Source organism: Bufo bufo, chromosome 3, assembly GCF_905171765.1.
Source record: "Bufo bufo chromosome 3, aBufBuf1.1, whole genome shotgun sequence".
Classification (NCBI taxonomy): domain Eukaryota; kingdom Metazoa; phylum Chordata; class Amphibia; order Anura; family Bufonidae; genus Bufo; species Bufo bufo.
This window is the reverse complement of record NC_053391.1, coordinates 80,275,749-80,293,903: the sequence shown is the minus strand read 5'-3', so window position 1 is coordinate 80,293,903 and position 18,155 is coordinate 80,275,749. Positions and strand designations below refer to the sequence as shown.

The window sequence follows — 18,155 nt, the reverse complement described above, 5'->3', positions numbered from 1 at the left end:
TAAAGTGATATCAAACCTCAGGTCTATTTCAGTCTAAGGGCTCATGCCCACGACCACGAGGCAGCCGCAGGTGGATCGTGGACCCATTCACTTGAATGGGTCCGTGATCCTCATCCGAAGGTCCCACTCCGTAGTGCTTCCGTTCCGTGGTTCCGTTACGCACCGCATCTCCGGGTCCGCATCTCCGAAGCGGAATGCACACAGCCGGTGCCCCATGTATTGCGGACCCACCGTATGCGGGCCGCAATACGGCCATGGGCATGAGCCCTAACTACAGAGTCCTAAAACGTCCCTGTGACCATGAAATACTTATATGTGTGATTGATTAGCACCTATTTTTCACACTGTAAATTTGGTTCTCCTCCAAGGGTTAGACCTAGTGTTCCATTTTATTACATTATTCTATTATAAGCCTTGCCTACCTGATCTAGAAAGGACTTCAGTCGTGTCCATGACAGAACATACCTTCATGTCTGCTAATGGTTGTTATCTCCTGCTTCCTTCTGCCAGGACACAGAGCACAGCGCCACTCAGTGGTCAGACAGCCGCAAGGAACTCTTCACTAACGTCAAAGAAAAGGAACTTTGCCCTTTAGGATTTGTGAAATTATCGTTAAGTAGAATATAAGTTTCTAATGCTTGTATTTATTTTAGATACATTTTTTCATAGTCTTAGAATCTATATTTGAATTGTTTTCATTTGATAATTAATCCTGAAAGTCTGATGATCTGGGATTTTTTTTACCATGCACCAGAAACAAAAAACAATATAAAAACGTAAAAATCTTTAAGATGTCGTACATTTGTGTCCAAACTATTTCTTCCGCCATCTATTAATATCATTCGATAATCCGCCATCTATCACTCAGGCATCTATACATTTGATCCCAGATAAGGCTACTTCCACACTGGTGTTTTGGTTTCCGCTTGTGAGATCCGTTCAGGGCTCTCACAAGCGGTCCAAAATGGATCAGTTTTGCCCTAAGCATTCTGAATGGAAAAGGATCCGCTCAGTTTGCCTCCGTTCCGTCTCCATTCTGCTCTGGAGGCGGACACCAAAACGCTGTTGCAGCCTTGTGCTGTCCCCTTTACGAAACTGAGCCAAACGTCCTGACACACAATGTAAGTCAATGGGGACGGATCCGTTTTCTATGACACAATATGCGTTACAATAGAAACGGATCCGTCCCCCTCTGACTTTCAATGGTGTTCAAAATGGATCCGTCTTGGCTATGTTGAAGATAATACAAATGGATCCGTTCTGAGCGGATGCAGACGGTTGTATTATATGAACGGATCCGTCTGTGCAGATCCGCACCAGACGCGAGTGTGAAAGTAGCCTTAAAGACAAATTAGTTTATATATTTTATTGTATTATATATTAACATAGAAATATAATATTGCTGGAAGAACATCCTATTATTGAAAAGCACTGACAAAAGGATTTGGAGTGGGATAATAATCCTAAAATTGCGTTTGTTTTTGCTTGTACTTTTAACACTCATCGGAGGAGCTGTAGAGGGTCTGGATGTTCTCTTCAGCAGCTTCCCCCCCCTGATACCTCCTAATAAACAGCACAATAATCTCTGGATGTGATAACCCTGCCTACAGGTCACTCAGCACATTATAGCGGCTGAGACCAGAGATAGCCTTGGGGTCACCTCCTCACAGCCATGGGAATATAGGGGATATGCTCTATATCGTTATGTGGTAGGAGCAGGTCGTATCTGCCCCCAAGTCGTATACAGTCTACATCTGCCATTCCTATTCTTCCATGTTGGGAGTTGTCGTTTTGCATTAGCCACAGACTGGAAACTCTGCTTCTAGAGAGCTTGGAATCAGAGACATGCAGGGGTATGGGACATTTCATGTAAAACACAGGAAGACTATAGGCCGCCATAAACAGCTGCAAGGATCCCAACAACTGGAAGCACAAGTCGTATAAGACACAAAGTCCAGTGGAGGACTACAACACCTACTGCATACACCATACAAAAGGATAGAAAAACCAAACCTAAAGTCTTAAATCCTCAACCCAAAATACACTCGGTGCCAGGTATCAATAAAACTACTATATGTACTCCTAAGGCTACATTCACGTCAGTATTTTTCTATATCCCGATTTTCGGTCCGTTTTTTGCAGATCCGTTGTTCCTGAAAATGTTTCCGTATGTCATCCGTTTTTTGCGGATCCGCAAAAAACGGAAACATGTATAAATTTCAATAAGCAAATAAAGTTGTTTGGATTTCTTTGGAAAAAAAATGGAAAAATAAAAGTGAATAAAAGTTTATAAAATAAAAATTTAATTTCCAGGAACGGAATCCGCATAAAACGGATGACATACGTAATGACATACGAATGTCTTCCGTTTTTTGCGGATCCATTGACTTTGTATTGTATCAGGATCCGATTTTTGCGGCAAACAATAGGACAAGTTTTATATTTTTTCGGACATGCGGAACGGAACAACGGAAACGGACAGCACACATTGTGCTGTCTGATTTTTTCCAGGACCCATTGAAAATGAATGGGTACAGAACTGGTCCAGATCTGTTCGGCATAAAACGGAACAGATCAGGAAAGAAAAAACGGACGTGGGAATGGACCCTTATAACGAATGGCTGATTATAACAGACTGGAGAGGCTGCCGAATCCAGGAGACATTCAGAAACTTGTATCCTTGATTGTCCGTGAATTCTGTCTCCAGCAGACTCCTCCAATGGTCACAGCATAATAGTAATAAGACAGTGGTCAAAGATGGACGGGGATTACACACCGGGTCCTACAACAACCACCGGCCCTTATTTTGATGGACACACTTATCTGGCATCGGAGTGAGCACAGCGATAGCAAACAGGGGTGGACTGGAAGCCTAAGGTGGCCCTGGGGGGAAGAAATGGCCACCATGCTGTAGGCAGATCCAAATTGACAAAAGGCAGAAGAACACAGGTTTTTTTTTTGTTTTGTTTTTCCTTCCTCTGGATTAACTTGCAGGATGACAGGCCGAACTGGATGGACAAATGTCTTTTTTCGGCTTTATGTACTATGTTACAAGTAGGTGGTGTCAGCAATACCACAGTGCAGGACCAAATACTGTCCCAGAAGGTTCCCCGCTGTGGTGGCCATCAGCAGCTGCCACGTTCTGTCCTCCTCCTCCAGTTGTGTCTCATTGAGATATGACGCCGGGGGCTTAGGATGTGAGATGTGGGTCACGGAAACAGGCAAACCCTACCTTCAGCATCCTTCCTGGAGAGCCCCTAGTAATGATGCCCCAGTAGTAGGTTCCCATTACTAGTGAGGTCCACAGGCCTCCTGCTGCCTGCATCGCTGCCGCGTCTGTACACGGCCTCACATAGTGGTCTATGGGGGAGAATGGGCTGCCGTGCCCCGCTGCAGCATTCAACTGTATCACCATCCTGAGGACGACGATACCAGCGAATTCAAGATGGCCGGCCAGGTATAGAAGTGCCTGATGCATCAGATCATTATGTACCCGGTTAGCGGCAGTGAGAAGGGCTCAGGCGGCCCCATTGGCCCACCGGGAAATTTCCCTGTAGGGTCTATGGCCAGTCCACCCCCGTCCACCCCCCCCCCCCCCCCGTCCACCCCCGATAGCAAAGCTCAACCACTCTCAGATGCAGCAGAGCCAAGTTGATCAGATGTTGTAGGGCAGAGTTTACTAGAAGCAAGCGGGTTTGCTGTGGAAGGTTAGTCTCCATTTTTCGGAGGTAGCAGTGGTAAATGCATTATATACAGAGGTGCAAAGTTTTTCATACGTAGCAAGCGGAGTTTGTCAGGTGTTGCATGTCTGAATTTGTCAGAACACATGTAGCAGAGCAGAGTTTTCCTTCAACATGGTATTACACAGAGCTTTCTATGGGGCCGCAGAAACTGCGCACAGTACAGTGATGATATCCGTGTGCCGTCTGGATCTGTGCGGCCGCTCTGCAAAAAATAGAACATGTCCTATTCTTGTCCATTTTGTGGCCAAAAATGAACATTTCTATAATACGGACCAATGTAAATGTGGATTGCACACGGCCAGGGTCCGTATTTTGCGGATCCGCAGTTTGTAGACTGAAAAGTACATCCGGTCACTACATTTATGTACCAGCTACTGTGATGAGAGACAATCATCTTCATAGGACTTGACGTGATGTCAGGTTTCTCTTGTAAAGGTCAGAAGAATTTCCTCCTGAACCCTCCGACTTTCGTGGGACCGGTCGCCCATGTGATATGTACGGTGGGGTCCTGACTCTCTCTAACATCTGCCACTGGGTCAGGCATGTTGAATTTCAACACATCCAGTTCTTTGGTTCTCTAGTAAGATAAGTCACCACCAGAAGTGTTTGGCGGCAACTTCTGCTCCTCAGCCTACTTAGGACATCTGCAGGCTTAGTGGAGCCAAGCATGCATGTGTATGGAGCAGCTGTGAATCCCACGGTCCGCCTAGGCTCCTTGTTTGGCTCTAGATTTCTCCTGCCTGGGGCTAGAAGTAGCCATATTAGCTCTTACATGTCACCGGGTCAACCGAGGTTCCTCTCCATCCATTGTCAGGTCTCTGTAGAAGTGGCCCACCAGGGACATGTCCGTCCAGAGCCTTCACTTCAGTTTTCGCCCTTTCGACCCAATATGTGTTCACCCCGTAGTCCTTCCTCCCAGGGCTCCACCGTCCAGCAGCCGGCCAGTGCAGGTGACGATCTGGTGCTCATCTGCAGTAAGCAGACCCTTACATCTGGGCTTCTCTTCCTTCCCTATATAATCATTACATTGTCTAGAGCATTTGGAAGTCATTAAGACCAGAGGACGTCCCAAAGACGAGTGGAGACCTAATAATGCGATGGTAATGAGAACAGCGCCCTGGTGCTATTGTTGTAATACCAGGGAGCATAGGGAAACACGTCAAGCCAGACCTGTAAGGCTATGGATGTAGCAGAGCTGTGCTTGTCATCTCAAATTATCTTTGGGGATAGACTAGAAAACCGGGCATCTGAATGTTGTACAGAAAAATCTGCCTAAAAAATAACATAACTGAGGGTCTGTCTACTGGGACAGTTTATACCAGATCTCCAATAAAGGGGCTACATGGCACCCCTGAGCACCCGAATCCCAACACAATGCTTCAAGTAAGAAGACGTCTAGTGTAGGCTTATAACACGTGCTGGAGCCCCCCTTTAACGCAGTTCAGCTCTGCTACATTGGTACATAATTTATGTTGTCTGTACAGCACAAGTATGGGCTCAAAAACACAACCTGAAGAAATCCTTTTTTCTATAGTCTTCTGATGGTTAGAAACTAGTTATTAGTCATTTATGTACAGATGTAGCAGAGCTGAACTGGTAATGCTCATAATACATTTCTCTATCAGTATCACCTATGTAGTGTTTTTTTCTGCAGTCCTATGTAAAAAAAAAACAAATTTCATGGAAATGATTTGACCCTCTGCCCCCCTCTGTAGATTGATATGTGACTTGTTCAGCTCTGCTACATCTGATGGTCCTGTCATTAGAACGTGGATTATGGCGGTGATTTCTGTCACGTATTCGCTTATACATTTACCTCCTTATGGCCGCTGCCCTCACAAACACAATATTGTGGGAACAATCCCGGCTGTCAGAGGGGCTTAAATACATTTTCGGATAATCCTGTTAATGACTTGGGTCAAAAGTTAACTGTTAAAAAACTATGGAGCAGGGGGATTCAGTGTGCGCCCTGGAGCTGAAGACAGGGGCCCGTATACTGCGCGGACACGGCGGGGCTTTGTATTCCCCTTCTGGACAGTCCCTGGTCTACTTCTTGTCAGCACTAATAGTGAGGGACATGCTGGCAGCTAATAGGTGCTTCAGCCATGCAGATGCAGCAGAGCTGAATTTGTCTCCCCCTTTTTTTTTTTACAGGGTTGACGCCTTCAAGAAATACCTTTGTACATAGAGATGAGGGAAATTCTTAAAATTCGGTTCTGGTCTGATTGGGTTGACTTGCACATCCGAATCTGGTTCAATCTACAGTATTGTCAGAAAATCAAACTACCGAATTGCATAGTCAGCTCTGCTACATTTTCTAATGATTACTGTTAATAAGAAGTTCATGAGAAAAGTGTCACGGTAAAAGTTTTCCACCCCGCAGAGACTTGGAACAGATGTGATTTTAACATCAACGTTTCTTAATTGGACAGAGAGAAAAAAACGTAATGTAAATTTTATGCAATTTCTGGAAATTTTAGATTTTTTTCCCCCAAAAAAATACTTCCTTTACAGAATCTGCAAAGGACTGATGTAGCAGTAGTGAGTTTGTTATTTGGCACAATTCATCCTCACAGCAAATGCATTACCTACGGTGCTCCAAAGTAACAGGTATATTATTATAGCACATAGGAAATACAGCCGAAAAAGACAGAAAAGGCTGGATGGCAAATTTATCTCTGCTACATCTCTAGTACATTTACATAAAGAGACTGTTTACACAAATGAAACTAATAATTCATGCGCACTAAGCCACGACCAGCACGGATATAGCAGAGCTCAGATTGTTATTTGACGCCCTAATTCTTTCTGATAGCACAACCCTCTACCTAGGGCAGTGGTGGTGAACCTATGGCACGGGTGCCAGAGGCGGCACTCAAAGCCCTCTCTGTGGGCACCCGCACCCTGGAAAACGTCTATGTTGTACCAATATGCCTTAGACTTCTCCTGTCAGTCATTAGCGCAGGGCGCACAATGGACGGCACAGGCAGCGCACTGAATGTAGTCAGGTATTATAGCTCAATGATAAAGTACATGGAGGATATACTGTATTGGACTGTAGCATTCAAGGTAAATTGCTGTGTTGGCACTTTGCGATAAATAAGTTGGTTTATGTTGCAGTTTGGGCACTCGGTCTCTAAAAGGTTCCCCATCACTAACCTAGGGCATTCTTTAGGTAAACCGACCGCCTCATCTTGGCACACAGCCCCCAAAAAAAGGATTCCATTTCAAATTCAGCTCTGCTACATCTATGTCTACATAAACACACGATGACTACAGTTTTCTATTTAACGCTTTCCTCCGAGCACCACGGCAGATCGTTAGGTTTCCCTACCATCTTAGAGAACACTAGGGACAGCACATTGCCATACTACAAACTAGGGGTGGGCGATATAAGCGATATACGATATTATCGTCATCAATTCGGGCAATGATAATAGATTTTAGTTATATGGCCATATCGCGATAGATGACCACGGTGCAGTAGTGAATTGAATAAGCTTCTCACTCGCCGCTTCGTGGCCTACCGACTCGGCACCGCGCTGCAGGGCCTTGCGTTCACACATCGTGTGACGTCAGGTCCCTCCCAGTGCACGCTGGGAAGAAGACGCGGTCCGTCTCCGGCGGACTCCATCAGCCAGCCGCGCAACCTGCAGGAAAGGTAAGTGGAGGGGTGGGTGGCTATGGCATGATGGCGCTGGCTGGGGAACATGATGATGGTGGATATGGCATGGGGCTGATGGCGCTGGCTGGAGAACATGATGATGGTGGATATGGCATGGGGCTGATGGCGCTGGCTGGGGGACATGATGACGGTGGCTATGGCATGGGGCTGATGGCGCTGGCTGGGGGACATGATGACGGTGGCTATGGCATGGGGCTGATGGCGCTGGCTGGGGGACATGATGACGGTGGCTATGGCATGGGGCTGATGGCGCTGGCTGGGGGACATGATGACGGTGGCTATGGCATGGGGCTGATGGCGCTGGCTGGGGGACATGATGACGGTGGCTATGGCATGGGGCTAATGGCGCTGGCTGGGGGACATGATGACGGTGGCTATGGCATGGGGCTGATGGCGCTGGCTGGGGGACATGATGACGGTGGCTATGGCATGGGGCTGATGGCGCTGGCTGGGGGACATGATGACTTTGGCATGGGGCTGATGGCGCTGGCTGGGGGACATGATGACGGTGGTTATGGCATGGGGCTGATGGCCCTGGCTGGGGGACATGATGACGGTGGCTATGGCATGGGGCTGATGGCGCTGGCTGGGGGACATGATGACGGTGGCTATGGCATGGGGCTGATGGCGCTGGCTGGGAGACATGATGACAGTGGCTTTGGTATGGGGCTGATGGCGCTGGCTGGGGGACATGATGACTGTGGCTATGGCATGGGGCTGATGGCATTTTGTAATTTGTATACATACAGAAGAAAATAATATATTGTGATATATCGTTATATCGCACATGCTTCAAATTATATTGCGATATAGATTTTAGGCCATTTCGCCCAGCCCGACTACAAACCCAGCTCTACTGCACATACATCTCCATCTGTATATATCCTATGTGGAGCCGGATTTATGATATTATATTATAACGTGCTGTAAGAAATTACCCTAACCACAGCCATTCTATGAGTGAATATAAAATATAGCAGAATCCATAAAGCTGCCTTCACCGGGCCAAGGAATAGCAGTAAGGAGTCAATTTCTGGCTAATTAAGTGACCATTCAGGAAACAATCGCGGCCGGCGGGAGGGGAGACGTGTGTTTTTAAGCCTTGAAAATAGCACTGAGGTCCATCTGTTCTGACAGCCATTGCAATTTATTGGGGGCGCACATCGCCCGCAGTCATGTGGCTTTCATCCCCCCCTTACTTACCCATTCGGTGAGAATGGAATAGGCTGCCCGCTCTGCTTAGCTGCGGGCGACGGGACGGGCACAGGAGGGGCGGCCATGGAGATGCACATCATGGTGTGGGCATTATGGGTGGATTTCATAAATGGAAGGTCAGACTGACACCCTACAGGCAACGGCCGCTAATAGACGTCCTATATGTTCTACACAAGTGCCAGATGGACTTAAAGATGTAGCAGAGCTGAGACGGTCATTTGACATAATACAAGGAGCTATCCACAGGAATGCAATAATGCCACTAGATTATCTTCATTTTAACTCAGTGGTTTATCAGAGTGTAGAATATAAACGGAGCTCTGCTACATGGTTATATAAATGTATAGCAGACGATGCCGAGTTTGTCATGTGGCTATGCAAAGCTACTACAGCAAAGTTTGTCAGATGTAGCAGAGCCCAGGACTGCACGGAAAGCAACTGCATGTACTCTACTGAACCAGATGGTTAGAATAATAATCGTCTTCAGCTATATAGCGCCAACATATACCGCAGCGTGCCACAGGCAGAGTCAGACAACAAACAAGTCAATGATGGAGTGAGGGCCGATCTCAATGTACGGGGAGGGAAGAGGGACACAAAAGGTAAAAGAAAGAAGTTACACAATGGAACAAAACAACAAATTCATCTCTGCTAAATCTGTACAGTATGTACAGGAGGCGTCAGTCACAGTGCCCAATCATTTCTAAATACAATATCTATTATCCATCTATCTATCTATTATCTACCTTCTATATTTCTCATATCTATCTAATATCTATTATCTAACATATATCTATCTATCTATCTATCTCATATCTATCTATCTATCTATCTATCTATCTATCTATCTATTATCTAACATATATCTATCTAATATCTATCTATCTATTTATCTCATATCCGTCACTGCTTGAGAAAGGTCCCAGTGAGAGGACGGAAACATTGCTGTTTGGTGATTGAAATACTTTTTTTTATTTACTTTTGGGATGTGCTGTGGAATTTTTACTTTTGTATTTGTTGGAGGCAGAATCCCCCAATACTTCATGCCGTGCTGCCCACAGTTCTTTATTTGATACCAGTCTATCTATAGGCAGCAGTCTCTAATAGAGAAAAGGAACAGAATGTATCCCCCCATGCAGGACGCGACGTCTGGAGCCTTTCTCCCCTTTGTATCTATCTTTCCGTCTTTCCATCCCAAAATCTATTTATCCAAAAATCAGCCTATCCACCTGAAATATCTATCCATCCAAAATCTATCTACCTACGCATTTATCTATCCATCTATTTAAAAATGTATCAATCCAAAAACTATCTATCCATCCATCATAATTGCTTCTACAACCCAGAAATCACCGCGATGCAATCTCTGTACCAGGGAACTAACACAAACATTAATCACATTTCGCTCATATTTGGCATATAGCGGGGCACGGGGGGGGGGGGGGGGGGGGGGGACCGGCTAGAAACCTGCAAACCTCCATTAACATTCCAGGATAAAGAATGAGCCCCTTCCCAGTACCCTGCAGCTCGGCGAGTGGAGAGGTGAAGAGTCTGTTTAGGATTTCCTGGAGCAGCTCCCCTCTTCGGCAGACTGTATGTAGAGAATGTGCGAGGATCTGACATTTCTGCCGTGGCTTTATCGCTGGCGAGCAGGGCTGTGCGCGGTATCACGGGGGGCACAATCCGCTGAGGGATAATTGCTTAGCTTAATTACACAGGATTTACTCCTTCTGCGGTGTTTGCCTCATAAATTCCGCCGCTGCAGATAAAGCCCCACACCGCCAGAGCTGCCCCTATTATTCGTCTTCTGCCCGCACGCTATAGTTTCATATTTTTAAGCAGATGGCCTATTGAATGCGGATGAAAGGGCCACAAGAGGGGTCTCATAGAAGCAGCTACAGGCATGGCACAATTCATTGTGGATGTAGCAGAGCTGAATTGGCCACTTTGTTGTTGTTGTTGCGCACCAGGATAAGTCAATGAGTGACGATAAGTGACAAATGAGAACTTCGGTTTACTCACACAGTGAGCTTTGCTGTACCTGGGATGTAGTGTGGATGAGAGTGTCTGCATAGCAGAGCTGAGAGCGACAACTGGCACAGCTCATAGTGATACCACAATGCGTTATCAGTGGTTTTCTGCATTATAACCTTTCAAGAGTGTGTGTGTGTATATATATATATATATATATATATATATATATATACACACAGGCTCGGACTGGCCCACAGGGGTACAGGGGAATCCCCCGGTGGGCCCCTGAGCAATGTGGGCCCCTAGTCTCCCACCCCCTGCACAAGTGGCACATCACACAGTACTTACTGCACTACATACATATACTCTGTACAGCACCACAACCAGCCGATGTTCATATAAAAAACGTGTTAGATTATTTATTATATGAGAACGGATCTGTACGGTGACCCCCAAAATAAATTTTACTGATGGACCCTAGGTACCCCAATCCGACACTGCCTACACACCTACCATAAGGACACCCCTGTATATACGTATATTGTCACACACGTACGGTATATTTACCATAAGGACACCACTGTATATACGTATATTGTCACACACGTACGGTATATTTACTATAAGGACACCACTGTATATACGTATATTGTCACACGTACGGTATATTTACCATAAGGACACCCCTGTATATACGTATATTGTCACACGTACGGTATATTTACCATAAGGACACCCCTGTATATACGTATATTGTCACACACACGGTATATTTACCATAAGGACACCCCTGTATATACGTATATTGTCACACACACGGTATATTTACCATAAGGACACCACTGTATATACGTATATTGTCACACGTACGGTATATTTACTATAAGGACACCACTGTGTATACGTATATTGTCACACGTACGGTATATTTACCATAAGGACACCCCTGTATATACGTATATTGTCACACACACGGTATATTTACCATAAGGACACCCCTGTGTGCCCCGAGTACAGTGCATAGTGCTATACTGTATGTCATATATACTGGGCCACTCACACAGCTCTGCTACACCTGCCACCTGACCACAGAAGAATATACATGAAGAAGCTGATACTTTGTAAGAAACTGAGTTTGTCATTAAGTACAACTCCTGCCGACGTCACCGCGGTCACAGCCAGACACCATAAAGAAGCAGCGAAATGACCGATCCCTATAAACTCCGATATATATGTCCTGTATGTTTCTAGATATCAGGAGTAATGATGTCACACGTCACCGACCGCAGGGACACGGAGGACAGCGGTCTGAAGAGACAGCTATCTGTCCGCCTGTCTATCATCTATCTACTATCTGTCTTTATCTAATATCTATCTTCAGATGTAGCTGAGCTAAGATTGACTCTGATGACACATGTCACAGCGCTATCTCTGCCATCTAGTGACAAAAGCCATTGGAAGAGTTAGTTAACCTTTTCTGTGCCATGTTGTGTCTGTTATCTCTCTCCAGCCCAACCAGAGCTCCCACATTGGAAGTACATGTCCAACCATTTGTGAACTGCAAGCTGATCAGTTCAGAAACTTCCAGTGCACTACAATGACCAGCACAGCACATGTAAAGGCACAGAGCTCCCATCACCCAGTGCCAGGAGCGGATCTGGGGTCACACACCTGACCTGGTACCGCAGCGGTGGGGGAGTCCCCTGTAGACCCGCACACAGGTCCCCGGGATCTCCCTCCCTGAGGTAACTCTGAATGCTGGACGGGCACTGCACGGAGGGCACTGTAAGGAGGGCACTGCACGGTGGGCACTGTAAGGAGGGCACTGTAAGGAGGGCACCCCCGGCTTACCTTCATTGGGCGGCTGCGGGGTGACTCGGGAGACGCAGGACAGGAGGCAGAGGAGGGCGCAGAGCTGACAATCCATTCTTGGCCAGGTGCTGGCAGGCGCATATTACCTCTGCGCGGCGCTGAGGGCGATGTGGCCACAAGTTACCATGCTCCTCGCTCTCCAGCAGTCTGATGTCAAGTTTGACACTGGAGCTGAGGAGGAGGAGCCTGCAGCCTGCTGCCTGCTGCCCCAGCCCCGCCGCCTCCCCGGGTCCTAGAGCCTGCCCGCTAGTGCCAGCTTGTAAACTTCCCCGCCGCCCGCCGCCCGGGTGAGGATGACTTCACCTGTGCGCTGCCATCAGGAAATTAAATGACCTTTTTATGGCTCCTGTGTCCTGCAGAGGTGCAGCCTGGACATAAAGGAGGCATTGTCAGGGCCCCTCTTACAGTAACACAGTAGGAACATGGTATATAATAATCTGATAATATGTCTGCATCTACATAAATGGGGTCATTTATCAAACTGGTGTAAAGTAGAGATGGGTAGTCGCCCATAGCAACCAATCAGATTCCGCCTTTTAATGCTCTACTTTACACCAGTTCGATAAATGACCCCAAAAGTTTGTTCTCCCCATGTTTCTGTGGGGACCTCGGTGCTCTGGTTACTCTCACACTCCAAAACCGCACCGATTATATTATTTGGGATTCAGATGGTGAAACCCATTGGGGACAAGGGCTGATGTGGCACTATACAGTATATATATATAGTAAGATGGTAGATTGTAAGCTCTTGTGTGCAGGGCCTGACTGCTTTGTTGCTGTGTGGTGCCTGATTCTGTTTGTACATGATCCCGCTGATTATACCATCTATTTATATATAATAAATGGTATTGTTATTCGCTGTTATCATCGATATGGGGACCGAAATTACTTTAAGTTAAAGGGGTTGTCTCCCTTCAGTAAATGACATTTATCATGTAGAGAAAGGTAATACAAGGCACTTACTGATGTATTGTGATTGTCCATATTGCCTCCTTTGCTGACTGGATTCATTTTTCCATCCCATTATACACTGCACGTCTTCATGGTTGCGACCACCCTGCAATCCACCAGCGGTGGTCGTGCTTTCACACCATAGGAAAAAGAGCAAGCCTATGCGGCCCCCGCGGTCTCCGCCACCAGAGAGGTCGGCACTTTTTCCTATAGTGTGCAAGCACGGCCACCGCTGATAGATTGCAGGGTGGTCGTAACCATGGAAACGGGCAGTGTATAATGTGATGGAAAAATGAATCCAGCCAGTAAAGGAGGTAATATGGACAATCACAATACATTAGTAAGTGCCTTGTATTAACTTTATTAACATGATAAATGCCATTTGCAGAAGTGACACAACCCCTTTAACAAGTAGTTTGCATAACGTTCACTGTGTTCTCGGAAACGTCTCTCAGAGGTACGGCGATCAGATATCAATCTATAAGGTGTAGGACATAAAGCATTGCATATTGTTCTGTCTGTATGTCTGCAGTATCTATTATCTACCTGTCTGTCTCTTGTATCTGTCTGTCTGTCCCTCTGTCTCTTGTATCTGTCTATTACAACTCCTATCCAGACCGACCCAATAGCCCCATAAATAATACAAAATTATTCACATGTAATATGTACGGTATGTAGTCAATCTTTATTGATAAAAAAATCTATAGAAGAAGTGATATTTACACCATCATCATTACCTGTGTGGTCTCCTCTATCCGGGGTTATAGGAGTGAGGGGATCTCGTTACCTCCAAATCCTTATTTGTTTTCACTTTGTCTATATATATTTTTATCAATAAAGATTGACTACATACCGTACATATTACATGGGAATAATGTTGTATTATTTATGGGGCTATTGGGTCGGTCTGGATAGGAGTTGTATATTTCATGTCTAGGCCTCTTCATTATCTTATACTGTTATATCTGATAATCTGAGGTACATGTTGGTTCTAATCTAGAATCTCTCTGTCTCTTGTATCTGTCTGTCTGACCGTCTGTCTATCTCTCTGCCTCTATGTCTCTTGTATCTGTCTGTCTGTCTGTCTGTCTATCTCTCTGTCTCTTGTATCTGTCTGTCTGACCCTCTGTCTGTCTCTCTTCCTATCTGTCTCTTGTATCTGTCTGTCTGACCGTCTGTCTATCTCTCTGTCTCTTGTATTTGTCTGTCCGTCTGTCTATCTCTCTGCCTCTCTGTCTCTTGTATCTGTCTGTCTATCTCTCTGCCTCTCTGTCTCTTGTATATGTCTGTCTGTCCGTCTGTCTATCTCTCTGCCTCTCTGTCTCTTATATCTGTCTGTCTGACCGTCTGTCTATCTCTCTGCCTCTCTGTCTCTCGTATCTGTCTGTCTGACCGTCTGTCTATCTCTCTGCCTCTATGTCTCTTGTATCTGTCTGTCTGTCTGTCTATCTCTCTGTCTCTTGTATCTGTCTGTCTGACCCTCTGTCTGTCTCTCTTCCTATCTGTCTCTTGTATCTGTCTGTCTGACCGTCTGTCTATCTCTCTGTCTCTTGTATTTGTCTGTCCGTCTGTCTATCTCTCTGCCTCTCTGTCTCTTGTATCTGTCTGTCTATCTCTCTGCCTCTCTGTCTCTTGTATATGTCTGTCTGTCCGTCTGTCTATCTCTCTGCCTCTCTGTCTCTTATATCTGTCTGTCCGTCTGTCTATCTCTCTGCCTCTCTGTCTCTTATATCTGTCTGTCTGACCGTCTGTCTATCTCTCTGCCTCTCTGTCTCTCGTATCTGTCTGTCTGACCGTCTGTCTATCTCTCTGTCTCTCGTATCTGTCTGTCTGTCCGTCTGTCTATCTCTCTGCCTCTATGTCTCTTGTATCTGTCCGTCTGTCTATCTCTCTGTCTCTTGTATCTGTCTGTCTGACCGCCTGTCTATCTCTCTGTCTCTCGTATCTGTCTGTCTGACCGTCTGTCTATCTCTCTGCCTCTCTGTCTCTTGTATCTGTCCGTCTGTCTATCTCTCTGCCTCTTGTATCTGTCTGTCTGTCCGTCTGTCTATCTCTCTATCTCTTTGCCTCTTGTATCTGTCTGTCTGTCCGTCTGTCTATCTCTCTATCTCTTTGCCTCTTGTATCTGTCCGTCTGTCTATCTCTCTGTCTCTTGTATCTGTCTGTCTGACCATCTGTCTATCTCTCTGCCTCTCTGTCTCTTGTATCTGTCTGTCTGTCTATCTCTTTGCCTTTTGTATCTGTCTGTCTGTCCGTCTGTCTATCTCTTTGCCTCTTGTATCTGTCCGTCTGTCTATCTCTCTGTCTCTTGTATCTGTCTGTCTGTCCGTCTGTCTATCTCTCTGTCTCTTGTATCTGTCTGTCTGTCTGTCTGACCGTCTGTCTATCTCTTTGCCTCTTGTATCTGTCTGTCTGTCCGTCTGTCTATCTCTCTGCCTCTTGTATCTGTCTGTCTGTCCGTCTGTCTATCTCTCTGCCTCTTGTATCTGTCTGTCTGTCTGTCTATCTCTTTGCCTCTTGTATCTGTCTGTCTGTCCGTCTGTCTATCTCTCTGCCTCTTGTATCTGTCTGTCCGTCTGTCTATCTCTCTTCCTCTTGTATCTGTCTGTCTGTCTATCTAAAGAATAAAAAACTAAATACCGCAGCACTTTCAATAGTAGTGAAAGAAGTTGTGTCCCAAAATGCAATCTCTCAGTCCCCTTGCTGGGACTATTCTCAAGAGGACTGAAATGTCGCTTTTTGGGTGAATGAAGGACACAACTTCTCCCACTACTATGAGAAGTGCTGCGGGGTTGAGTTTGTTATTCTCTGGATTGTTGGCTCCATCTTCAGCTGCTGCCCGCCTCACATTCGGTGATTTCCGGCGCTGCTTGAAATCTTTCTTTCTTTCTTTCCTTTTTCTTTCGTTCCTGGAACCTGACGCATGGTAATAGTAGAAGGGAGAAGCATTGAACTGACTCACATCCAGCTTGTAGACTCCATGTTTTTGAAAATAATTTACATTTTATTTAAAAAAATATATAAAAAAAAACCCAGAGGAGCCCCAGCTATAATTAGCCACAACTGTACATGTCGTAGAGACGACACAACCAGATTGTATTTTTGTGAAATGAAGAGAAATGATTACGGTTTGTGAAAACTATGGGAGCAGTGTTCAGTGCCATGTGCTCCGATACCTGAGGACTGTCAGGCAGTTTTATGGCTTATTTCAGGTTTGGCTAATCCATGAATGTCACGTTCATAAATAACATAATTTCTGTGGAGGAACATAACAAATAAATCACTGAAAAGTCCATCAATTTGAACAGTAAAAAGTAGGAATACAGATAAAATATTGACCTGTCAGGACTTTCTCGGCATCCAGGCAGTAGACAAACAACTATAATAAAACCTTAATAAATTACAGATCCATATTTTAGGATTCATCTCAGTTGTGAACCAAAGATGAACCCTTAGGCCTCGTGCACACGGCCGTTGTGCTCCCTGTTTTTATTTGCAAAAATGGCACAATTCGCACGTGAAATGCACTAAATTCACAAAAATTTATGGAAGTAGGAAAATTTGGCACTACTATTGCTCAATACAAAAGCTTTGAGAAGGTAGAACCGAGGTGATCTGGGATATGCTTTCAAGACTTTACTTGGTCTAGAAACTATCGCAATTCTCCAGAATCCTGTGGCTCATTTAACCCCTTCCAGACACAGCCATTTTTCTCCTTCCTGATACGGCCAAATGTTGCAGTTCTGCCATGTGTCACTTTGGTGGTAATAACTTTTGAGGTTTTTTTTACTTATCCAGGCCATTCTGAGATTGTTTTCTCATAACACATCGTACTTCATGTTAGTGATGAATCGATATGTTTTACCTTCCTTTATTTAAAAAAAAAAATTGCTATTTTCAAAATTTTAGTTTCTCTGCGGTATAAATTAACGTTTTCTATATGTCTAGTTTATGTTGGCATCATTTTGTAAATGTCATTTTATTTTTTTAGGATGTTGGGAGTAGTGTGAGCGAATCAAAGTCAAACGAATTGACTTCAACCCGAATTTCAGGAAATATTTGATTCGCCAGAAAGCCAAATTTCCTCGCGCTTTGTGATAACGAATCAATTTTCCATGAAATGGCAGTAAAAACAAAAAAAAAATACATTCTCATCCATTTACGCGTGATGAGGCCGTCACGGCCATTTTGTTTGAAGATACCGTGCAAAATCGAACACGGGGTGATGTATGATGTCACCATGCCTGCGCGTTGGCCAGGCATGGTGACGTCATCACTGATAACGTCACCATGCTTGACCAGTGTCATCACGTCACCACGTGAGATTTTGCACGGTGTCTTCAGTCAAGATAGATGCGACATCCTCTACGCGAGCAAAGGGATAAGGTGAGTATTTTTATTTTTTTCTTAACCCTGATTAACCCCTGAAAGGCCTAAATGGTACCCCCAGGAGTTCGATGACAGGGGGCGGCGTGATTGCCGTTCCCTGTCATTCTGCCGGCTACATACAAAGAAATGCACTTCGTGGCAAAGTAATTTGTCACAAAGCGAATCTCTATGTGAAATTTTAAAAAATTCTCAAGAAAATTTCCTAAACCCACTTTTGTAAGGACCAGTTCAGTTATGAAGTCACTTTGTGGGGCTTATATAATAGAAACCACCTATAAATGACACCAGTTTAGAAATTTCACTACTCAAATTATTCAAAACTGATT

At 45.2% G+C, this 18,155-nt stretch overlaps 1 protein-coding gene across 2 annotated transcripts in view; it reads right to left on the bottom strand.

Annotated features, from left to right (window-relative positions):
* Positions 1–12,653, bottom strand: part of EPHA3 (EPH receptor A3) — a 371,911-nt gene extending 359,258 nt beyond the window's left edge. For both annotated transcript variants that reach the window (XM_040423262.1, XM_040423263.1), the window contains exon 1: positions 12,469–12,653. In XM_040423262.1, coding sequence (XP_040279196.1) covers positions 12,469–12,544 — 76 coding nt within the window. In that variant the 5' untranslated portion in view covers positions 12,545–12,653. The remainder of the gene's footprint in view (positions 1–12,468) is intronic.
* Positions 12,654–18,155: the final 5,502 nt, after the last annotated feature.